Genomic DNA, 25,028 nt, shown 5'->3' with positions numbered 1-25,028 from the left:
GAGGATAATTAGAAAAGAGATGAAATAGACACAAGCTTTAAGTTTTTAAGGAAGCCTTGGAAAGCAAAGGAAATAAGGGCAAGTTATTTGAGTTTGTTTACTTATTTATGAAATAAAGTTAAATAAAATTGTGCTGCAGGTTACACATATAAATCAATACTAAATAATGTGGTTATTATGATTGGAAAAAATAAAGTAGGGCCTTTCTGCATGCATCTGCTAACAAAGACCGGCAGAAAAGTACTGAATCTTAGCTGAAGTCCTCTAGTAAAAAGAGTTTAACAATTCATCAGTAACATAACATATAAAAAATTAAAAGGTGAAAAGTTTGCAGGAAAAGACTGAAAAAGTAATATACCTATTTGCTAATTTAAGATTCATAAAATACACTAATTTTATTGAATATAAAATTTTTTTATGTTCTAAGCTGTACTAACAAAAGGTCATCAATTCACATAATGTGGTTGAATATTTTGTGACAAAGTAGTCTCATAAATACACAGGACAACTGGCTGTTATGCTTTTAATGGAGGAAAGGTACAAAATGCATCAATGCAACAGACTTTCACATACTCAGCAGTGATTAATGTAAGTTTAGGAATACACAGTGTTTAACCTCAAAAACTAGTTTCCTGCAACCTAAGATAATGGAAGAGCTCCTTCAGTTTTTACCCACTACCTCTACTACTAAAGATCTAAACGGTGTCTAGGGAGACTAAAAAATAATAAGGCTTTTTTCAGCAGTGCTTTAAGAATTCTAATGAAGCTGTGTTTCCCCAAAAGGGCTTTCTAGATGACCACATTACAAATACTTTTAAATATTTTAAAAGTATTTCCAATACCATATAGGCAAGCTGAGTGGCTTAATAGTTTAAAGGCCTGGAAAGCAGATATGGTATCTCAGAAAATTTAAACATTATAAATCCCATTTTTAACCTACAGAGAAACTTTTTAAAGCATGGACATGACTTGAAGGATATTGAGAAAACATCAATAGTTTTCATAAAGGTTCAATAAACACCCCAAGGCACAAGTATTCAAAATGGCCTATTCACTAAAATGTTCACTGTATTATACTTTTAGAGGTATAGGTATGCTATGCTTGCAGTGAAAAGACATTTAATTTACTTCTAGTTAAAAGCACCATGTGTCAAGCTAAGCTTCCATATACACAGGATGCACCAGTAACCCTTAGGATAGTGAATAGTTCAAGTACTGCATTTCCAACATGTCGCCTTCTGCTCTTTGATTAGTTGGCACTGGGGCTCTTTTGCCTGCAGTTCTTCAAAATATATTGAAAGGTTAGGACTACAAGAATATCATCTTGAAGTAATACAGAGCCCTTCTAAAAGAGCTCACTAACCATCAGAGAAAACATTTCAAGCAGCTGAATTTCAAAATACAGAATCTGACATGTAGGCTAAGATGTTTTGTAATTCAAAAAAACTGCTAAAATTGTTGATACACATTTTGGTTAAGAAAAAAATCACTATATTCTCAAGGTTAATTATTTGTGTGAAATATACTATATATTAAACTGAAGAATCATTTCTACTACCAATGGAAGAAAACCCACAGCAAGGAAAGCATCTAAAGAAGGGTAATCAAAAAGTTAGGGAAGTCAACTAGCTTTAGAATATATCAACACACTTTCATTATAGAACTATTTCATTTTTAAAACTACAGTGTTTTAATGTACTATAGTAACAACCCAATCTAAGGAGTCATGGAGGCTTATGAAAAAGACCTATACAAGATGCTGTGTTTCTAGTGTTGTGGTGAACTAATACTTCTGTAAGAAGGAACCAAATCACCTCAGCATCAACAGCCTTTTTCTCTTACACAGTAACTCAATTCGATGACATTTCTCTTCACTAGTTCAAAATCAGGCAAGGAAAGGAACTAAGCTAACTGGTCAGGCCCAGAAACAAAATGATTTGGCAAGCTGTAGTCACTTGGCTCATGGAAATGATAATCTGCAGAAAAGTTGCTTGACTCGAGTACTCCATTCCTTCACATCTGTAAAGAAAAGTCCAAAGATAAAGAGTCACGTAGGATAAAAAATTTCTTCCTACCTTAAAGCACTGACTCATTTCTTAGTATGCTACTAGAATCCACACACCAGGCTCCGAAAATTCCCGATAGCTACATCATCTTGAAAGGTCACTTTCAAGTATGTCCTACTTATTTCATAAAGCAAGTTCAAGTGAAAGACATGAAATTTTATGATCTCCCTCTCTCCCACTCATTTGCCTAATATACATCCCATTATTAGGAATATGGTTCAGTGGGCAAAGTATGAATTCATATAGAAGACAAAATATTTATAAGCAGTCAAATCTGTAATATTTACACTCGTGGCATGTACTCACCTGTAGAGGAGTTCGATACAACCACTTTTCTTTATCAACTTTAAGCTGCATACAGGCAAAGAGATCGCAAACTGCTGGGAGGCCATAACAGTCTGGGCGAAAGTTATGTTCCTCCTGTAGTGGTGAGTTAAGTAATACTTCCTGTAAAAAGACAAAAAGGGTGGGTTGCTACAACTGGGAGGCATGAGACCAACTTAACTCATCTTTCAAATAACTCTCCAATTAGTGTAGTGTCTTAAAGAATAATGTAAATGTTTAGCATTCTAAGAATCCAGAGCAAAGGTGACAACTATTTTCTCTACCCCTAAATCTTTTCCATAAATAGCAATAAAACTGGCTGGCTTTTTTTCCTTCCTGCAGATAGGGATTGGGGACCTGAAATATGCATAAAAATTTCAGTCTAAACATAAATCCAACATTCTGTTGCTAACATGGCACCAAAATTAATACTTGAGCCAAATTTAACATTTAATGTACTTAAGGATCCAGGCCATTTGCAGGGTTTGGGATTAAGGAAGTAAAAATCTATTAAATGTATTTCAAATGGTGGTGTTTTGATGTCTGTGCCCACCTTAGCCTTCTTTCGAAGTAGCCACTTGTCTTCTAAGGATAACTGGCTGAGGTTGCCTGTATTCTTTCCTGGCAAGACCCAGTCAGCTGTGTTAAAGGGATACCAGGAAGTAGCCACGGGGCTTGTAAGATTTTGTTTGCCAGCTCTGTCCTCAGCATTAGGCACTTCTTTAGGTCGTCCTTCTTTGCATGAGGGTATGATGAGCCACTCTGACAAGGGACTGGTCCTTATGACTTGGAAAGAATCAGCAATTCTAGAAGAAGCCATTGCCTTTGGTGCCTTAACTTGTTCTGTTGCCTCTTTTCTGGACGGACAGAGCCACATATTCAGGGAATCTATACGCTTCTCCGATTCAGGTTTTGGTTCCACAAGTATACCATTTTTATCTTTTCCTTCTTTCTCCAGCAGCCATTTACAGAGAGCTTCCTTCTCACAATTTTCATCACACACACATTCTGCAAAGCTTGTACAGGGCTCATTGGCTTTGCATACCTCCTCTACTTTATATGGGTCTTGATGGTTCTGAACAAGCCAATCCTCAATAATCATGCTGGGAGTGGACAAAGGTTTCTTGGCCTCCATGTGATCATTCAGGCACTTCAGATTGCCCAGGTTTTCAATTTCCACACCTTTGGGCTGGTTGCCCCGACAATTGGTACAAGAATCGGGCTTGACAAGCCAATCATTCACACTATAGGACTCCTGGAACACCTGGAACAAGAGCTTAAACTTCTCAGTGGTTTCACAGCTGCCATTCCCAGGCTTCTCTAGGTTATGGGATTCCTGGGGAGTCACCAGCCAATCGGAAAGGTCCATCTCATCTTGATTAAGAAGCTCCAGATCTCCAACATTTTCAATATCAATGGAATAAGGACTGGTAGTAGAAGAGCTATTACACTTTTGGTAACTTGGTTTTTCAGGAACTTGTTGACTCTTGTGGAGCCAATTTTCCAAGCCATTTAGGTTGCCCCACACATTACTAAAGAAATTAAAGGCTCTGGCAGAAGCCTGTGCACAAAATACACAATATTAGTTCACCAGAACATTATGACTGCTTTGGAATTCAACAATGAAAATTCTATTTACATGTTTACTGCATTGCTCTCAGTGTTTCTAAATGTTAAGTATACAAAGCTAAGAGACAAGGGATTTCTCTGTTGCAATATTAAAATATATATTTGAGTACATAAAAAGTAATTTTCTGCAGTTTTAAACTGAAAAATATTAGAGACAAACTAAGGAAAAGTATATGTAGCATATTTGATAAAACAGGAAAGAGATGTTAGTTCCACATAATATGCTTCTATGAATAAAGAAGACAAAAATGAGCAAGGGATATTAAGTCATCCAAAAAGGCTAATAAAAATGAGAAATACTCAACGTCCTTAGTAACCAAAGAAACTCAAAAGTAAAATTGTTACTTTGTGTCAAATTAAGAGAAAAAAACTTATGACAACCACTATAACAGAAGTTTCAGGTAAGCAAGTACCCTCAATACTCTCCTGGTGGGAATATAAATTGGTATCACTTTCCTGGAAAGCCACATATGTATCAGAAGTCACTAAGGGTACGTAGAACTGTAACATAGAAGTGCAATTTCTAGGAATTTACTCCTAAGGAACTAATCAAGAATGTACACAAATGATTAGCTCCTGGATGTTTAAAGGAATTTTGTTTACATCCAGAAAAACTGGAGTTTAAGTTATAACCAATCAATGAAATACTATATACTATTAAGGATTTTATGGAAGAAATATATTCATGCTCTATTAGTGAAAAAAATCTGCTAACCAAAAAATGAAATACATAAACAAAAATGTTAATAATGGTTGTCTCTGCACATTGAGATTATGGGTTTGTATTTTCTTTACATAGTTCTTTGTTTTCTAAATTTTCCATAGAGAAGAGGTGTTGCTATAGTACTAGTTATTTAAAATACATATTTCCAGACTAGAACTAAAAACTAAATAAAGACATACTCTCAGTAACTAATCCCATCTGCTACTATATCTACCTCAGAAACAATAAAGCAGCAACACACCTGATTATTCTCCAAGGTCTGCTTTTGGGTAAGCCAGTCCTGTAGGTTGGTGCTGGGTGTGTAAGGAGCCTCACGACCACAGGCAGGTTTGCTTCCAAGAAGCCATTCACTGAGAGGGACAGCTGTGGTGGTGCTGGATGCTGACTTCTGCTAATCGCATAATATTGTGCTGCTTAACAATGCAGGTCAAATGTAGTACAAAGTTCACCAAAAAAGCAGGGGACCTAAGCTCTCTAATCTTGCCTTGCCACTGAATCTGCAAAAGTCACGTGACTTTACAAAGCCTCCATTTTCACAATTATAAAACAAGGACTATTATTTATCTCCAGGGTTCTTAAAACACCTAGAAACCTATAATTGCATTGCCTTTAGAAGTAAATCATCTCTATGAATTATAAGAATCCCCAAGAGAAAACCAACCCAAACAGAGAGCTAATGAAAATTTCTGATGAATTAACTGGTAACAATTACTTGTGCTCTTACTCAAAACTTATAAAACCTCTATTCTGACACTCAATCTCAAGGGAAACTTTTAATTGCATAAACTAACTCATTACCACTGGTGCCTTTTTTACAAAAAAAACAAAATTTAGTCAAAACCCAAAAGAAATATAAGCCAAGTAATAAGTCAATTGTCAGAAACAAAATGACATCTTACCTTCTCTGGCAATGGGATATAGCCTCTTTTCTCCAGGTAGGGCCCAACATTTGATGAACTAGCATGAGCCATTAAGTGTTCAGGAATTTGCTATAAAAGTAAATTAATCGTGTTTATTAACGTTATACTTTTATACCAAAAAAGTTAAACTGTAATTCCTAAATTTTAAAAGTATTAAGCAAAACATTACCATTTCATTTGAATATTATTTACACTAAATTCAATGACCTACAAAGTGGTTATCAAATTTGAGAATTCTCTCTACTGTCCAATTTTCATCACATAAGAAATCTTCACCAGAATTGGTCTTACTACTTTTAATAAGACCCCAAATGAAATCAGGTTTGGTTATTTATTAAGGACTATTCAAGCTATAGATTTTATGTCAAAGGTATTTAAAGATATATAAGATGAATTCTAGAGATTATCCCTCAGTCAATACCACACTACAAGAACTACCAGTGTAATAGTCTAATGACTTAATCAGAATTTGAAATTTCTAAAGTTTATCAACTTCTCAAGAAAGCCACTATTCACAGTAAAAATGTCATGCTTTTACTCCCACCTGTGAGGCTACGACCTCAGAAGCGCACTGTGAACCGTCTGAGATCTATATTACTCACAATGGTCTTAAGGGACCCAAAAGTGGTGATGGCCTGGCGCAGAGCAGTTGTGTCTGCTTCAAAGAGTAGGACAGACGAATCTTCAGGTTTGAGGGACAAACTGCCCAGTCTGGAGAAAATAAAACCTGGCTATAATCTTAAGGACTATCTATTTCAAGTTCATACAAAACAAAAGCCAAATTGTGAATTATTTAAAATGTTTATACTTTTCTAAGAACCTCTGCCAAAGGTAGATAACTTAACCACGCACCAAGTATAACATTAAATACGTAAAGCAAAATGATCCTATCACAGGAACACAGAAGTCATGTTAAATCTAACACATGCAACAGGATACAAAATTGACTTTTCAGACTATTCCAAAGTCAAAGCCAAAAATCAAAACAAACAAAAGGGTCTTTACCTCTCCAGGCACACGGAGACTTGATTGGCTAGATCTTTGTTTTGGGTGCACTCCAACTGGTGAATAAGACAACTGAACTGGCCCAGTAACTATAAGAAAAATGAAATCATCTAGCCACAATGATACTAAAAGCACTAAGTGTATCCAAGTTAATAGAAAATAGCACTTGAAATTAAACTTTTAGCTGATTTATATTAATGCTACATTACAAGAAAGATATTCTCTGCAAACCAGAAACCATACTCCAACACATTAGAGCCTTGTAGCCACCTTACCCAGTAGAGCTGTTGGGCCTGCTGTTGAAGTGTCTCCTCTTTAAGCTGATAGATGAGATCTACCTGTTCATACAACCACACCTCACGGCTTCGAAGGCATTCCAGGTGACGGCTTATGCAGCTGTGAATCTGGGCTTTGACCTAGGAAACACATGTATTAGCTTTACTAGTGTTATAAAACCAAAGAATGATGTTTCCCACAGAACAGTGAGGTTCTTAAACTTTTGGAGGTCACAAATCCTTTGGTTATCCAATGACATCTACAAAGCATCTCCCAGAAAAATGTATATACTCAAAATGTTGCCTAAAATTTCAGGGTTTAGTATCCCAAAGCCCACCCATGGAACCAGCAAAGTCCCATGGACCCAGTTTAAGAATTCCAGCCATAAAGGCATACCTAAACTGTAACATCCTCTTTTAATATCTCTTCTTCCTAAAGCGATCGAGTTTATTTTGGGTATCATAAGTAATCATGAGAAAATACAAGGATATGCCATGTAAACTGATCCCCCTCAGTTTTCCATATAATTTGAAAAACTATAATTTTATAAATTTCTAAGTATAATAAGACAAGAGTGTTAATTTAATAGCTTGTATCTCTTTTCTCAGTAGAGCAATGTACCACTACATGTCAATAACCAGAGACCACTAGGATAGAAGGTTTAAGTATATACTAAATTTTCTGGAAGCATAAACTGTGATTCAAAAGGGGGATAAATACAAAAATCCTAAGAAAAAAAATCAAAACAGCTATAAATTACCCATGAGAATTCACATAAGACACTATTTTAATATGTATCTTTCTATATAATAAAGTTGTATTTCAAAGTCGTGTGATACCACTTGGTCTACTCACTCACCAACAGAATACTATTAAACCAATGGAATAAACATATTTCATTCTGGCTTGCTCTAATAGACGAACATTTACAACTATGCCACTACCAAAACCATGCCACTACTAAGTTAGAAGATGGTAGGGAACAGGCTACAGTGCCGTCCTTTAAGCATCAAGGACACTAAGCACTAATAGCAGTATACTGCTCATTGGTTTTGTTATATTTTTACTGATGGCAGTGCTTGGCATACAGACCATACAGAAGAGCAATCAAAAATGTGTACTGAACTCTAAGAGGATACAAGGTTTTCCAAACTTCTCTAACAAGTGCTTTGTTTCCCTCTGGAATCAAAGGCATCAACATTTCAGGCAGACCATGTGAAACATGGGGTGAAACTTCTTGGTTGGCACTGAGAAGCCAAGCCCTTGGCCATGCTCTAACCATGTGCTAAGAGTCTAGACAAGACAAAAGAAAAGCACATGTCACACCTCTTGCAAATTATCTTTAATTTGCTGTTCAGCCCGGAGAACTCCACCAATAGCAAGCTCCAAGTCCCTCCGTGCATCACAACACCTTAAAAGGGGTTCTCTGCTACTGGAGCCATTCTGGTCCTGTGAGGTACTCATCCTGCTCGCTGTTCCTTTAAAAGAAGAAAAAGAAAAGAGAGAACAATCCAAATTGCACTATAATTACAACCAAAAACGACCTTTTAATCATCCCCCAAATGATTATTCCAACGAACTCTCAGTTACAAATTACTTAGATTACTTCCAACCCAGACTCTGGCACACATACTCTTAATATTGCCTCCTCCCTGCCCACCACTATTGTATTCCTGCCATAAAATTCTATGCATCTATTTTAGTGCCTTCTTTTTCATACTGTAAGCCACCTGTTTTAAGTATAGGCAATACTGTATACTTGGTGCACACTGTAGGGACTTTGAAAAATGCTTGCATAACACCAGTGTTGGCTCAGATTGAGAGAGCTGGGGTGACATATTACAAGCTGATTCACTCTGCACTTCCATTAGTTATATAACCAAGGCATGTTTAGCTGTCCTTCAAATGTATTAGCCAAATCTCACTTGTGTCAAACTTCCCACTCTTAGGTCCTCACCATTGTTTGAAATGCCACAATGCCTGGCACAGTGTAAAATTTAATAAATAAAATTAAATTAAAAAGTTGCTTCATAATGTCAAAAACCCCAGAGCTCTAGAATATATGGGAGACATTATTATTCTAATAATGCAGTGCTGACTGCATCATTAGATCCCTCGAGTAACTTCACAATTCAATTGCAAGCACTATACAACTGCCAAATAAGACCAGAATATGGCAGCAAAAGTACACAAACTGGAATTTCCTCTTATCGGCTATGAACAGAAGGTAGGATTAGATTTAAAAGTTACAAAACTGATTCCCCCCACACACATACTTGTTGCATGTTTTCAAATTAAAATGAGTGTTATCCTTAAAAACAGTCATCTTGTTAAAGGTTTTTACAGCCCATCTGTCAGTCACTAAGAAAATGTGTTTCATTTCTTTATGGCCAGTCCCAGGGTGCTTGTCCCTTTGCTGCCCTTGGCTCTGCCCCTTCTCCTCTTCCATATGGGGCAGTTTCCACTGCCTAGATCCCAACTAGAGAACTGTGGGATGCTTTGTCCTCTTGTACTGCAGTGAGAAGGAAACCCTCAGCTAAAATCAAGAACTCCACCACAGGGGTGAACTCAAAGCACAGTGAGCTAGCTTTATGAAATGCCACATCAAAAGAGACCTCTTTAAGCTAACTAGTTCATATGGCCATTTTCAACAATTCACCATTTGTTTCAGGTTCAAGCGCCAGTGTACCAAGCATGATGGTTAATATACTCTGGGGTCTGACAAACTAGAGTTCCAGCTGCATTTGCATGCCTGACACCCATGAGCTATTTACTTCTTCAGCCTCAATTTCCACTGGTTAAAAAAAAATGGAAAAAATGACGGTAGCTGCAAAAGGCTGCCGTGAAATTAAAGTTAAGGTCTTATCTGCCATTAAGTACCTAACCCAGCCTCTGCTCACTGAACTTTTTAATACTGCAGTTGTTATCGTTATTAGGTTTAGCTGAGTTAAAGGGACCTCAGGAACCTCCACCTTTGGACTACAGAAAGCAGCACTGATGATTTGAAGTGAGGAGGCTCTGACTTACAATCATTTAGCCATTTATTAACCAAGTAGGCACACTTTTGCCAGTTTTCTTATCTGTAATAAGAATGTACCACATCAGTTCTAATTCTAAAATTCAAATCAAGAAAGACTAAATATGTCTTTTTGTATTCACCTTTACAATCCAAACTACTGTCCTACCACTTTCCAAAGAGGACTGACTGCCTTAAAGATATATTTTTTGGGACAAAGTTAAGTTTAAGTGCTTTCTAAAACTTCCCTGTTCTAGGGTTCCTGTACTAGGTATTGGGGGGGGGGGAAGAAGGAGGGAGAAACACACATATTCCTCAAAAAAATAAAGCTCCAAGAACCTGGAGCTGTCCTCAAAGAAGAGTTCTACAAACTACGTATGTCGTATGTGCACCAAGCTCTGCACAAATCTAGTTGTCAAGTCTGAAGACCATGGAACTCAGAATTGAGCAAAAAAGAATTGTGCAATTTACCACAGATGAAGCTAAGTCATTATTATATGGTTTAACCATAAAATTTCCAGAGCTATGACCCTCTTGTGACCAAAAGAAACCACAATTTGAAGTTGAAAAACACTTCGCCATCTCTTTAGTACCCTACTCTCATTTTATAGATGAAGCCATAAAGACCCAGATAGTTTAAATGATGCACCTAAAGGCCCACAGCCTTAACAGGTGGATTTGGGTTCTTAAGGTCTAGTTCTGGATTTTCCCACTCTGACCAGTTCTTCCACTAGTGTATTATCACCCATAAATTATTTTTATTTGTCAGCACTAGTGTTTCAAATTAACATTCCAAAATAATCATTCCAATTAACATTCAAATAGTAGCCTCTGGATTACTATTGGGATAACCTTTATTAAGATTCTCAGACCATTTTCATAGTTCTCAATAAATTATGACAATTTTTTAGGCCCTTCTTCTTTGGATAATGCTAACAAAATAAATAGTACCTTTGCATGTCAGAGTAATCAAAACACTTCTAAGCACCCGTGCCAAGAATGAAGGACAGGAACAAGAGCCGTGGGCTCTGATCTCACATCTGTATGTTGACCACTCATAGTTCCATTTGTGTGTCTGAATGAAGGCAGGTAGATCATCTCTAACTGCATTTGAGCTCTCACTGTTTGTCCCCCTTCCCATCTGTCCCTCCTCTCCAAAAAAAAAAAAAAAAAAGGATGTCCACTTTTTATTTATTTTGTGGCAACCAAATCATTGCTAGAAGCCCAAGCCTTTAAAAAAACAATTCAAAGGATAAGTATGTGTTCTGTGGATTACTCAATTGGAAATACTAAGCGCCAATGTGGTTATCTTTGATGAGGCGCTACATATTTACATACATACGTGTATAGATACAGATACACACATATATATTAAACCATTTACAAATTTTCAGAAAAAAATTGTAAAATAATTCCGCAATTTTACCTTGAGACATTTACTTCATACATTTCTTCAATTAAAAAAGTTCATTTTTTTCATTATTGTAAAGAATATGTATATCTTATCTCAGCCCACTTTTAATTCTTTATCAAGACTAGTTTCTAAAATGCAGGATCTGATTCTCCGTCATTTTTTTGAAAACCACGCAAAGATAATGCCTGAAGAGACTTAAAATAAGACAATAATAGATTCATGACAGCATATTTTTAGATTGTTTAACACGTCAGAGCTTACTGCGCTCAGATTTATCCACTTTATACAAGTAACCCCAAGCAATTCCAGCACATCAACTTTCAAGCAGTAACTAAAAAATGAACACGAAATTGGCCTTTACCATCTAATACTAGCTAAGGCTTTATAATTCAAAAGCAAGTGACTCATGAGACTTTCCAGGTTCCCCAACACTTTCTAAGAGCGCAGTCACCCTACGAAGCCTTCTGCGGTCGCTGGAAGCGGAAGCCGCAGCCGCGCATTCACGCTGAGCTTTCGAGCTGGCACGGTCACCGCAAAGCACGCATGCGCACAGAACGGCCGCAAGGCCAGACGGCCTTCAAGGATCCCCTTGCGGTCCTGGGCTGCCAGTCGTACCTCGAAGGCCAGGTCCACGTCGCCCGACTGCTCGGCAACCCCGAGGCTACTGGAGACAGGATCTAGGTGAGGAATGTCCCGGAGCCCCCGGGTTACACCCCGCTTACAGGACTGGCTATGGCCACCGGCTGCAGGGAGCGCGCACGTCGAGGGCGGGGTGGAAAGTTCCACCCACAGGGCACGCACTCAGCCCTCCCAGCAGGCCAAGGTTCCCTAGCCTCCGGCGCGGCGCGGGCGTGGCTTCAACGCAGACTGGGTTCGGGGCTGAGCGCCTGAAACCACCGCCCGGCAGCTCCTCGATAAAGCCAGCTCGCAAAGCCCCGACAGGTGCCAGCAACTCCTCTCCAGCCTCTCCTCGGCCCACCTGCTCCAGCGTTTAGCCTGTGTCCATCCCCCTCTGTGCCCCAAATCGTCAAGACGTCTATGATTTAAGGATTTGGGGGCTCTTCACTACAGAGGAATAACAAACGAGGAACAGTCAGAGACTTATCGAGTTCTTATTGGAATGTCACTGGCCAATACCTTACGACTCCCTCTTAGATTACCACTGTGAGCCCAGCTGGGATTCAGCCCTCGGATTTTTAGGCTCTCAGACATTTTCTCAAATCTGTGCCACACCTCTACCTGTTGCTTCCCCCCTACCCCCCACCCCCGGCCCCGTCTCTGTCTGCCTGTCTGCCTGCCTGCGTCTCTGGCACGCACGCACACGCCACAGGGCCTCACTCCAGTGCTGCTTTAACATTCATGGATGCTTTTCATTCAACTAGTTAGCTGAACACCTAACAGATGCCAAGCACTATACTAGGTGCTGAGACTATACAAGTGAAATTGAGAGCCCTACCTGTAGAGGCAGTAATACTTAGAAGAGGATGGACTCAGGAACTAGACCATCTGGGTACAAAACCTGGTTCTGCCACTTAGAAGCTGTGTAACCTTAGGCAAGTCACTTAACCAATTTGTGCCTGTTTCTCATCTGTAAAATGGGTACAATAATAATGGAACCAACTCAACGATTATATGAATTAATATATGTAAAATGTTTAGGGCAGTGCCTGGCACACAGTAATTGCTGTCTGATGATTATCATACTTGTGGTACTTCTTGTTTGGTGCCCTTTCTCCAAAAATAATCCTTATAGCCTGCATATCCAATCTGGACAGAAGACAAATTATAGACATCACTGTCATTCCCTTTCAATTAATTTTTTAAATGTAAAACACTTGCTCTTGTCTATGCATATGAAGCTAGTTTGTATATAGTAAGTTAAGCAAAACCACACGACAAGAAACAAAGTGAACACTCAAGGCCATCACCCTCAATCACCCTTCAGATTTAAGATGAACAGTTTGTGAAGATGCCTATTTTATATGTACAGTTTCTGGGATCCGTTTCAGATATTTCTTATCAAAAATAATGAGAAAACAATTTCTTAATTCAAAATACTTTCATTGGATAACACATTTTAAGATACAAAAAAAACCCACAAGACATACTTCAATAATAAAAAGTAAATATTTTATGGACCCATTTGTACTTCAAGTCAATGGCTAGAAAGGAAGAATTTTCAGTATATTAAAATATACTAATGCCATGAACTTTCATCTCTCTTTTATGTGCCCTTATAAAATAGTCACAATAGAAATCAGCTGAAATTTTGTTGACCATCACCTACATAACCAATGGTCTCTATGCCTTCTTTAAAAGACCTTGAGCAATGCTTCAGCACACAAAATGCTCCAGCTCTCTCTCATTTGAATTTCCAGAGTTGTACAATTACCGGGTCAGCTTATGCCAACTTTAGCTCTTACAATAATGATGTAATTTATTAAATATGACATAAATAGTTTTGGCCAAGAGAGTTAGCTGCTGCTTCCTCTGGGCCCACTGCAATCATAAAAAATCTTTTAGAATTCTGCATTCAGACCACTTTGCAGGCACATGTTTACTTCCTCAAGCTGCATTATTTGCCACTGGATCCTTATAAAATGTTTAAGTTCTAAAGGGGAAAATTTCATAAAGCATTTTACCTCTCTTCTGCTTCAAGATTTCTATGCTGTCTCAAAACAAGAGAGCCATCCATTTCCTAGTAGATCATCTCATCTAAAGAAAGCATAAAAAACTCTCCAATGACTCCACCCTTGCCTAACAGGATACAGTCCAAATTTCTTATAAGAGCAATAAAGTTCTCTACTTTCTGGCTTTAGCCAGACTCTCCCACAGTCTCCCCAGAGTAGCCCCCAAACCATGATCTGCCAGACACTAGCTGTTCCATGCATAGTCAAAGCTGGTTCACCTTGTACAGCTTGGCATTCCCAGCTGTCTCTGCCAGCAATGCCAGTTCCTTTCCTGCCCCCCAGCTGTCCACTTCTCTGGCTATGCTCAAGTCACAGCCACTACTAAGCCTTTACTGACCAAGCACTCCATCCCTCAATAGTTTTGGCCAAGAGAGTTAGCTGCTGCTTCCTCTGGGCCCACTGCAATCTCTCCATGTTTCCAGTATGACCCATGTAACAAATGTTACCTATAACATGTTACCCTGTTACATGTCTTCCTCCTCAGCCTGAGAGCTCCCCAAGAGAAGGAGCCATATCTTATTTGGCTTTGTAGACCCTAACACTAAGCAGACAGCCTGGTATCAGTATCCGAGCAATCCTCTGCACATGTGCTCTACTGAATTGACATAGAGAACGGTGTCCCTGGAGTTGTGCAATTCTGTGGCCCTAAACTCAACAGAGGCTTAATACATCTTTGATAAGTGGATGAACAAATGAGAAATGCTTAAATTAAGTAAGACCAGCCACAATAAGTATGGTATAGTTCTGCTTTAAACATAATCAACTTGCTGTCCCACTAAGGCCTGCAGTAATTCAGGAAGGTTTTTCAGAAGTGGAAATGTTTCTAACATAACTATTACTTTTAGTTTTTTCAAACAAGACAAAACTGGCAAGGGTGTTGCCACCGAAACCATGATTCCAGGATAGACACTGAGAAGTCTGTCTTGATGCTAGACTGGTCAAGGTTCAGCTAAACAGATCCACAAGCACCTGCAAGTTTTGTCAATTAAAGGGAAAACATTACTGCATCTACAGCGGCAGATTTTTCTCAGATTTTGCAGTGCCACATAAATTCCAGCTGATATCACAGAAGTTTGGTAGGCTTTCAGAACTGGGACCCTGCCCTATCTGCAACTTGAAACTTCTCATCGTAATATAGTCAAGTATAGAAAAATATTTACCATCACAGTAATATCATTTTATCCCTGATTTTATATAATAAACATCTTGTGGTTTTCCCCATGTAAGTAAACGATAAAATATTTTCCCTCCTCTAAAGCAATAATGCCAAAATAAAAGTCAACATATACCGAACATTATGTTTTTATGAAATCTGTACTCGTCCAAGTATTAAAAGGCTTAACTTCTTATCTATGACCAAACAGACAAGAAAAATGTTTTAACCTATTTTGTCCGCTATTCACTGCTTCAATGAATCAAACTGCTACATTTAGTTACAAGGATTTTATGTATTCATTCAACAAATATTTTTGGAGTACCTAAGCTGACACATACTGTGATTGTCCCTAAGGACATACTGGTGAACTTGGCATCTAGAGAATTTGTGCTGATTCACCAAAAAATTAGCAGACAATACTATTTATTGTAGGTAGAATGAATCAATGAATGAGCAAGCATCGCTACTCTTATCTGTAAAAAGGAGATGATCAAGCCACCGCCAGGGACTGCTGGGAGAATTACATGAGGCTATGTTGGCATACAGAGGGCGGAAAACACATTGTCTTTGCGTTTCCACCTAACAGGCTAGGAATGCATACATTCTCGGGCCGTTCTGAAAAACAGTCCCCTCCTTGCTCCAAGAGACGCTGCTGGAAGCAATCAGAAACAACGAGCTGTTACACCCGAGGCCAGAGGAAGGTGGACAGGCAGAAGGAGGTGGCCCCGGAACGAGAAGGTCGATGGCCAGAGAGAGGGCAAGAAGATGGGCCCCGGGCCAGGCGGGTCAAGAGAGACGCCGGCCCCGCAGCGCAGGCCCAAGCCCGTCAGGCAAGCAGTTACGATGCCTCAGTCAAGCCCGCGGCGTGAAAGCCAAAGGAGGTGCACCCGCGGATTCTTACCAGCTCCAAACGCAACTCCAGGGGATCAGAGGAGACCGTACGTGAAGAGACACCACCAAATCAAAGGCCGAAAAGCCGAGCTCTCGCGAGAGCACAACCTTCCTCCCACATCCCACACCACACGTCTAACAATCTCGCGAGATCTCCTCCAGGGGTCAGCCCAATGCCCCGCCTGCCTTTCAAAGGGTGCGAACGCAGGTGCGCACTTTCTCCTAGGCTGTAGGTCACTGTCCTTTTGCCCTTGCTGAATGAATCAGATTAAAGAAAACAAACATTTGTTGAAAGCAGATACTGTAATGAGGAATATCCTAAGTGATTCTCTCACACCAAATGCCCTCACAAGGTAGATATTATTTAGCCTTAAAGTACAGAAGCAAAAATAAATGTCAGAAGATACAAAAGGACAAACACTACATGATTCCTCTTCTACAAGTTACAGAGTATTCAGATTTATAGAAACAGAAAATAGAAGGGTGGTTACCACAGGTCTGGGGAAGGAGAATTATTGTTTAATGGGTATGAAGTTTCATTTAGGGATAATGGAAAGTTCTGGTTTATGGTTGGTAATGTTTCACAGCAGTGTGAATACACTTAGTAGCACTCAATTGGTAAATTGGTAATTTGTTTTTAAAAAATGGTAAAATGGTATATTTTATAATATTTTTTTTTAATTCAGTAAATAAATATCAGAGCCCACATTTCAAGCCACAACATCTGACTCCAAAGCACATGTTTGTTTGCACCACATCACAGGACACAGATTTCTACACTCCACATCTCACCACTCTGTACCTCCCCCTCACAGTCTGCCCAGTGTGGCATTGTCTACATTGGAGTTTTATTTGTGTCATGACCATATGTTAAAATAGGACTCTTTCTGTCTCCATTTTGACAGAGGCCCCCATACTCAGTGCTGACTGCATTCTATGTTTTCCAGCAAGGTGAAGGCTATCTAAGTAGGATTTACAGAGGAGATGATAATGATAGAGTTTTATGACTCCCACCTAAGACTGACTACCATAAGGAAGAAGGTGAGCTCAGGTGAAAGCGATAGGATACATGGATTTCAATGTAGAAGCTAAGAAGGCAGTCATAGCCTATGAGTGGAAGGGGAGCTATGGAGAAAGAGGAACAGGAGGAAATGTTGGAGAGACCCACAAAAGCCCCATGAAGAAGTAATCACCCTAAACACTGCCACAAGTTGAAGGAGCCAAACTGCATCATACCCTTAACTCACCTGTCCTCCATTCCCTTTTCTACTCAGAAGGAGATTCACTAAAAGTGACCAAAGCACATTTTTATTATCTTAGAGTGACCCAAAAAATTAACAGACCTGACTAGAATTGCTCAACTAGTCCAATAGCATGTTTGAACAGATAGGATTAGAGGACGGAGGAGAAATGAAGTTCTTTACCAACTGCCCACAGATTGTTCAACAGAGAACTGTTTGCTTGTTTGTAATCTGTCACATACACAAACACCCAACTCCAAGCCCCAGGAGAGCAGGGACCTCATCCCTCTGGTTCATTACTGTATCCCCAGGCCCAGAGTACTAACTGGCCCAGGCACTCTGTAAAGACCTATTGAGTGAACAAATGTTCTCTAACACAGAGACAAGAAATGATCTGCACTGTCACTGTTTTAAGTTCACAAGCTTTGGGGTGGTCTGTATGCAATAGGAGACAACTGATACTGGAACCCCACATCCAAGCCATTCTCTATCCACATGCCAGAGCACCTGGCCTTTAAATACCCCATCAGGCTGCATGTGGTCTCAGAGCTACTTCCAGGCTGTCCTACTCTAACCTGAAGAGTTATATAAGGGGCACAGCATGGATGGACAGTTTCTGAAGAAGAGGAAGGAAAGTTAAGCATGTAAACCTCAAAGAATATAAGAGATCTGATTTCATTTTGAAGACACATTTATTTTTTGAATTGTTCACTAGATAAAGGGACACCAGGGTATCAGAGACCAGATATATCAGAAGCCATAGAAAGAGCAGAACCTGAGTAGACACTCAGATGCATAATCATCTACTGGAGTGTAGGGAAAATAGTATAACTTTTATTCATATTTATTTTTTGTCTCCTCCATTAAATGTTTGCATCTTTTATAATGTGTATTATGTTGATGCATATATAATTTATAAGTTAAAAGTATACACATATTCAAGTGTTTGCTCAATAGTTTTTTACTGAGATCCAAGGTTATACAATCATAGACTATTAGAAGTCATAGGAGAATGAGGTCTATCTGGGTCGCCTCCAAATGGGGGCCTGGGGCCCACCAGAAGCACATTACAGCCCCCAGCCACCAACAAAACAAGTCTTTCCTGGGTCCTTTCGCTCCACCACTGTATAGCTGCAGGTCTTCTTGTTGAAGATTTTCTGGCACTTGATTTTGTCATAATTCATAGGTATAGCAGCGCTGTCATTGAGACAAAAGCAAGGCCTATTAGAAGAAATAGGATACCCAGCCTCCTCAGGGCCAGCTGTGTGCTGGAAGCAGCCCACACTCTAGCTGCCTCTCACCAATTTAAGGTCACCCCTTGGCTTGCAACCTCAAAATGCTGTCTTCAGGAACTGGGACTTGAACACACAGAACCTGGGCTAGGAACACGTAGATCATCCTTGACATCATTCCTAAGTTCCATCCTTCATGCACAGAAGGACAACGGCAAGTTCTAAGAGGCCCAGAAGCAGGTGGGGATATGCTGGGGCCAGGGAGCTTGTCCCAGCCTGATTCTTCTTGCCCTCCCTGCTCAGTAATTAGCCAGCAATACTGCTCCTTTAATGTGGGAAGAGAACAGTTGTCTCATCCCTGTCATGGAGAGCTATTAGTCTCAGAGTTAGCTTAGCCAACAGGAACAAAGTCACTCTAGGCCAGGATCATGGAACTCAGGGAGATGAAAACTGGGAACTATCTCCCCAAGAATGTCTACCCACACATTCAGTAGTGCAAACAATGTTAGGGCTCATCGCTCTCTTGGAATCCATCAATAAACCCCAGATTTACATTACCTTGCCCAAAATATACACAGAAGCAGCCATCCTCAGAGCTCTTTTTGACAATGTTCCATTTTGAAAGGTAGCCTATGACTTATTTTAACAAAAGGGTGCATTTCAATCTTCCTCCCAAAGAGTAATCTGGAAACCAAAGTGAGGACTGGAAAAAGATTTTCCCAGGGCAGTGGGGAGGCTACTGGGCAGCAGTGTCCCCTAGAGAGTGAAATGTATCAAAAAATTTTCCCAGAGAAAATTTAATCAAAACCTGCATTTTACTAGAGAAAAAAAAATCATGAGAAAAACTTGGTAGATGGTGAGGACAATTACAGGGAAAAAGGATTTGGCTTTGAATAGTAGGGATAAATGTGCACATTTCTTCCATGTGGAGCAGTGTGCCAAAAAAGATAGGCACATAGAAGGAAAGAGGGTAGGGGCACCTTGAGCCCTAAGTAAGTGTCAGTTTTACTGTCCCAGGCTCAGGAGACACAGAACTGGCATAGAGAAGGCATTAAATATTTGTTGAGTCAATGAATTTCTGCAGAATCTCATTTAATTTTCATATATGCCTGATTATCCTTAATTTACAGTGAAGAAACTGAGTCTCAGAGAGTAAGAAATATATGCATGGGCACACAGCAGGTATAAAAGGGAATGGAGATTCAGACTCTGTTATTCTTTAGGCAACGCCAAGGCTCTTCCCACTTCACTCTTTTCTATACTAGGTCCACAGGAATGCTAGAAGAGAGTTATATTGACAAGGCTGTGGTGATGCAGCACTGACCAGGGTGGGGGTTGTCAAATCCTGGTAATATGGAAGCTTTGGCCACTTTAGAGGTGTGCTGCAATCTAAGGAGGAACAGTTCACTAGCTGTTACAATTACGGTTCAGAGTCACATTTATACATGATAAAAAGATAATGTTAAATTTCTGGAGCCACAAAATCAAGGTTCAACTGTAATATGCAGTGACCTAGCTGAGGCAGTACCTGAGAACCTGCTTTGGGCAGCCAGCCAGAAAGTCTCCTGATCTGATATCCCTCTTGTTCCATTAAGCACTTACCATGGAGCATGCTCAATAAATGTGTTTGGAACTTCCTGGACACTTAAACTTTAGTGGCACTCAGATGCTCTGATTTAAGTCAAGTGCTTACTGCTCCACTCACTGGTGGTGTCACAAGACTCTCTCAGGTTCCTTAAACCCCATAGTTTCTGATTCAATAGGTTCTGGGGTGGGCCCCAGGAACCCATATTTCAAAAAGCTTCCCAGATGACTCTGTGATCAGACAAGTTTGGGAAATACTACTTTATGCCAATGTTTCATTTATCAAAGCCACTCCTATTCTTGCAAAACACTATAGGCCAAGGCTGAAGTGAAGACATCAAAAGGACTCTGCAAGAAGTGAGAGAACAGAGTGGGGAGGAAGGGAGTGGAATGGCTGTATGGATGTAGTTGCTAAACAGGAAAATTAGGACTACACTGCAGGTGCTCTGTTCTATCAGCCCAAGTACTAGACATCTGGCATCCAGAGAAACCCAGCAAAAAACATCTGTATGATCTTTGGGCTGACTCAAGTTAAACTTAAGCAGTGAAGAAACTATGATTTAGAGTGCAAGGTACACTACAGGTCACCCTTTACACATCACACCCATTCCCTCTGCCTGTGTTCAGACCCACTCCTGTTCTTGCGAATCGCCGCTGGCCAAAGCTGAAGCAAAGATCAGCTACTTCTAGAAATGCTTCAGACCATTAAATACCCTTTCCTATCTTCAGCAAACCATCTGGATATAGGTATTTAATAATAAAGGTATTTACCAAGTTTCAAAAACAACTTAAAAGAAATGACCAAGGTGGAAGAAACCAAAATGTCTATCAACTGATAAATGAATAAACAAATGTTGTATGCACATGTAATGAAACATTATTCAGCCTTAAAAAGGAAGGAAATTGTGAGACATGCTATAACACGGATGATCCTTGAGGACATTTTACTGAAATAAGCCAGTTACAAAAGGATAAATCCTGTACTATTCCACTTAAGAGTTTTCAGATTCAAAGAGACAGAGAGTAGGATGGTGGTTGCCAGGGACTGGGGAGAGAAAGAAATGGAGAGTTGTTATTTATTGGGTAAAGAGTTTCAGTCTGGAATGAAAAAGTTCTAGAAATGGATGGTGGAGATGGTTGCACCAAAAATGTGACATGTGCTTAATGCCACTGAATTTTACACTTAAAAATGGTTAAAATGCTAAATTTTATGTTATGTATATTTTACCACACAAGAAAGAAAGAAAGAAAGAAAGAAAGAAAGAAAGAAAGAAAGAAAGAAAGAAAGAAAGAAAGAAAGAAAGGAGGGAAGAAAGGAAGGAAGGAAGAAGAATAAAAACTAAACCCCCTTCAGGATGAAATATTGAAAGTGGAAGTAGCTATACCTCAGAGAGTAGCCCAACAGCAGCTGCATCCCCCTTTTGGGCCTGCTGACTTGGGACTTACATGTTGCAACAGGAAATTCCATCTTGGCCACATGAACACTCCTCACAGTTCTTAGTCTTCCACTTTGAGCTCAGTGGGTGTGCGACTCCATCGAGATCCTTACATTCTAAAATTATACACGTGGCATCATCAGTGGGGTCCCCAAGTTATGTAACCAGGACAAGGCCTGTAGGACACTGGGGCCAGCCCCTACAATCTGCACCCCTCCTGGAGAGGGAGAATCTCATCAATTAAAAAGGCATCGAAAAGAGTGCTTCTGTGTTCACCCACAGCTAAATTCTGGTACTGTCCAGTTCATATCACTGATCATGTTTATCTACAGCAAGCTTATTAAATCCTTCCAGATTTTATTTCAGAACAGCCATTTGAAGAAAAAAAAAGTAAGGTTCTCCTCTTTAATCAGGTAATTGTTATGATCCTAAAGGTACTTGGGGCCAAGTTTTTTCTTCTGGATTTTCTCTCAGTGCATGTCTCATTTTTCCACTTCCCTTTTGCTTTGCTTCTCAACCCCAATGTGCATGTAGAACCTCTTCTATATATATATATATATATATATATTTTTTTTTTTTTTTTTTTAATTCTATGCCTGGTCTCACCCCAGAACAATGAAATCAGAATCTCTAGGCATGAGGCCCAGGCTGCCACATTTTTAGAAAGCTCCCCAAGTAATACAAATATTCAGCCAAGAGTGAGAACCACTGCTTTAATCCTTGGTGGTTCAAGAGTGCTTTAGAGACTAGTAATATCGGTATCACCTGAGGCCGTGTTTGATATGCAAACTCTCACCCTCCTTCCAGGCCCACAAAATCAGAACCTGTATTTTCACAAGATCCTCAGGGGGCTTACACACACATTAAAGTTTGAGAAGTACTGCTTTGGAATAATTGATGATTCTCTGGCCGCATGCAGGCATTAACTGAGAAGCTTTTAAATGTGCAGCTTTTACCTCAGAGATTCTGATTTACCTGGTCTTGGATAGGAACCGAGTATTGATAAGTTTCAAAAACTCTCCAGGCAATTCTCATATAGCCAGGGTTGGGAATCATTGTCTTATATAAATGGCAAACTGAAGTCCCTCATTTTACTCCATTCCTATAACTGCCTTAATCCCCCATCTCTTATAGACTTAAAGGCCATCATCTGCCAAAAGTTTATATCTATCAGGCTGCAGTAAAATAATAAACTTGAAAAGCCAAGACTTACCATTAGATAAATCACCTGGAGTGTTTTCGTTAAGCATGAAATAGCACTGGGCATTGCATAAAGTTACAAAGGTGGACCAAACCATGAGGCTACACAGAAGAGCTTTCTGTAATATAAAATAGAATGACGAAAGGAGAATGAATAGATTCAGGTGGTAGTCATTGACTGAGCATTCTATATGGGGATCTCTTCTGGGCTCTGGCAGGTGGTTTAAAGGTGGAGCTTCTACCCTCAGGAAATCCAGCAAAAGAATAAGACCTATACAAGTTTCTAAAATAAACTGGAATAAAATGAGAAGTCTAAAATTAATTATGAACTGCTGCTACTTGAAGTGCATTACTGATATAAAAATAAAATGGCAAGTAAAGTGAACAACATAGAAACCCCAGAAAGTACATCTATAAATACATATAAAAGTTTATTATAAAAGAAACAGTCTTCGAATGACCCAAGGATGGAGTCCAAACATGTTGAGTGGTGAGAGCAAAGTATTCAGTTTTGAGATTAACCAGTTGACAATATCTTACATATAGCCTGCCATTGGCTCCCTGCTCCTTGCTTTGGCTTCAGCTTCTCTTCTGTAAAAAGAGAGATTCTCCCACTTGGTTGGAGAGGCTACTGATAGCTAATATACAGCCTTAAGCTCATTGAAGGACAAGGCCAAGTCCTTTGCATCTTTACCAAGTACCCCAGGAGAGGAGCACAAGAAACAGGATCAAAAACAGTGCTGCTTTAATGTGGATATGAATCTCTGGGAGATCTTGTTAAGTAAAATGCAGATTCTTATTTGGTGGGATTCAAGAGTTCACATTTCTGGCAAGCTCCTAGGTGATGCATATACTGCTGGTCTAAGGACAACCTGAGTAGAGAGGCTCTAAAGTCCCTTTTTGCTTCCATATTCAATTCCTCCACCTCCCCTTCTTTCTTTCTTTGTTTCCTTTCTTGCATTCAGTAAAGTTGGCCACCTGATATGTGCAGGCATAGAAGGTAGTATAGCCACGAGACAGAAATTTGTTTTGCTTTCTAAATGGTGTGGCTTCATGCCAGGTTTGGGGTGAAGTAGGCTGGCAGTGCCCCTAGAAATTGTCTCTCTGGGTAAGTTGCTGCTCCTTGTGTCTTTGCCACATGAATAAGAGTGAGGCATCTTCAAGGGTCTTAACTTAAGCAGGGCAGGGGCATTACCAGATCTGCAGCTTACAAAGTTCATTCTGAGGCTGGAGGAGGGGTCTGAGTGGAGCAGAAGGATCCCACCTCACCTCTTTTCTACTATTCCAAGCTTCATCTTTCTGAGACAGTTTCTGAGGTGTTGTCTGAGGGATGCTCAGAGTCCATTTCTGAAGATCCTCAAAACTCACTTATCTACTCTTGTCCGTTAGCCACTTCCTTTCTCTTCTTCTTTGCACCCCTAGAGCAGCCCAGTTCATTCCCTTTTACTGGCTCTAGCAAGGGATATTTTTAAAAGATCAAGTTTGAATTAAAGACAGGAAGGAGGCCTAAATGAGTTTTTATAGATTTTGGTGCAAAATTCTTTTGTAATACAACATGATACACTGCAAAGGGTGATAGTTTCCAAATTTTGCTTAACATTAAAATCACCTGGGCAGCTTTAGAAATCCAATTCTCAAGGCTACACAGTCCAGTTTGGGAGTCACTATCCTACAGAGGGGGACATGTGGGTTCCCACCTTAGCTCCCCACTGGCTCATAATAAGACCCCCATGGCAGCGTCTTCCCCTCCCCAGGCTCAAGTTCTCATCTGTAAAATGATGCAGTGTTGTAGCTCTGAAATGATATTTAATTTCACAAGATTTAGAAACACATATAAACCCTAACTGAATGCTAAAATTACTGGAAGAAACAACAGCTTTGATCTTAGAGAATAGAAATAGTGCTAGATTCATTAAAATTTTCACAAGCTCCCAGTTTCTCATTACATTCTACACATTGAATTGCAGGTAATCTATAGAAGATTCATAACTAGGTCACAGTAAACATTAAATTGTATTTAATAGAAACATGCATCATGACATATTAAAATAAAGAATATACTATATACACTTTTTTTTCTTTTCTGACCTTTATATATGAAGCCAGTTACCTACCATTGTGACAAGCAGGAGTCCTTATAGGCATGTGCATCCAGGGAAAGTCACAGTAAACTTATATAGGAGAGGGCAACCACATATCTGGCATCATTAGGAAAGCTAATGTG

The 25,028-nt window shown here is 39.6% G+C and overlaps 1 protein-coding gene across 6 annotated transcripts; it reads right to left on the bottom strand.

The window, feature by feature from the left end:
• Positions 1 to 507: 507 nt before the first annotated feature.
• Positions 508 to 25,028, bottom strand: NCOA4 (nuclear receptor coactivator 4). Of its 6 annotated transcripts, XM_016140952.2 has the most exons (11): positions 24,919 to 25,028; positions 22,818 to 22,923; positions 8,271 to 8,422; positions 6,944 to 7,084; positions 6,669 to 6,757; positions 6,266 to 6,374; positions 5,643 to 5,732; positions 4,985 to 5,134; positions 2,944 to 3,951; positions 2,373 to 2,513; positions 508 to 2,019 (listed from the first exon to the last, which is right to left on the bottom strand). In XM_016140952.2, exons 1-11 carry the CDS (start codon positions 24,919 to 24,921, stop codon positions 2,014 to 2,016), a joined length of 1,995 nt encoding a protein of 664 aa, XP_015996438.2. In that variant the 5' UTR covers positions 24,922 to 25,028; the 3' UTR covers positions 508 to 2,013. The 6 variants fall into 6 exon arrangements, with proteins under 6 accessions (XP_015996438.2, XP_015996437.2, XP_015996441.2 ...); XM_016140951.2 differs by lacking the exon at positions 24,919 to 25,028 and having other exon boundaries at positions 4,985 to 5,131; positions 22,818 to 22,917; XM_016140955.2 differs by lacking the exons at positions 22,818 to 22,923; positions 24,919 to 25,028 and adding an exon at positions 21,615 to 21,638.

This window comes from Rousettus aegyptiacus, unplaced genomic scaffold (genome assembly GCF_014176215.1).
Source record: "Rousettus aegyptiacus isolate mRouAeg1 unplaced genomic scaffold, mRouAeg1.p scaffold_m13_p_6, whole genome shotgun sequence".
Classification (NCBI taxonomy): Eukaryota; Metazoa; Chordata; class Mammalia; order Chiroptera; family Pteropodidae; genus Rousettus; species Rousettus aegyptiacus.
The sequence above is the reverse complement of the archived record's forward strand: the minus strand, read 5'-3'. Positions and strand labels throughout refer to the sequence as shown.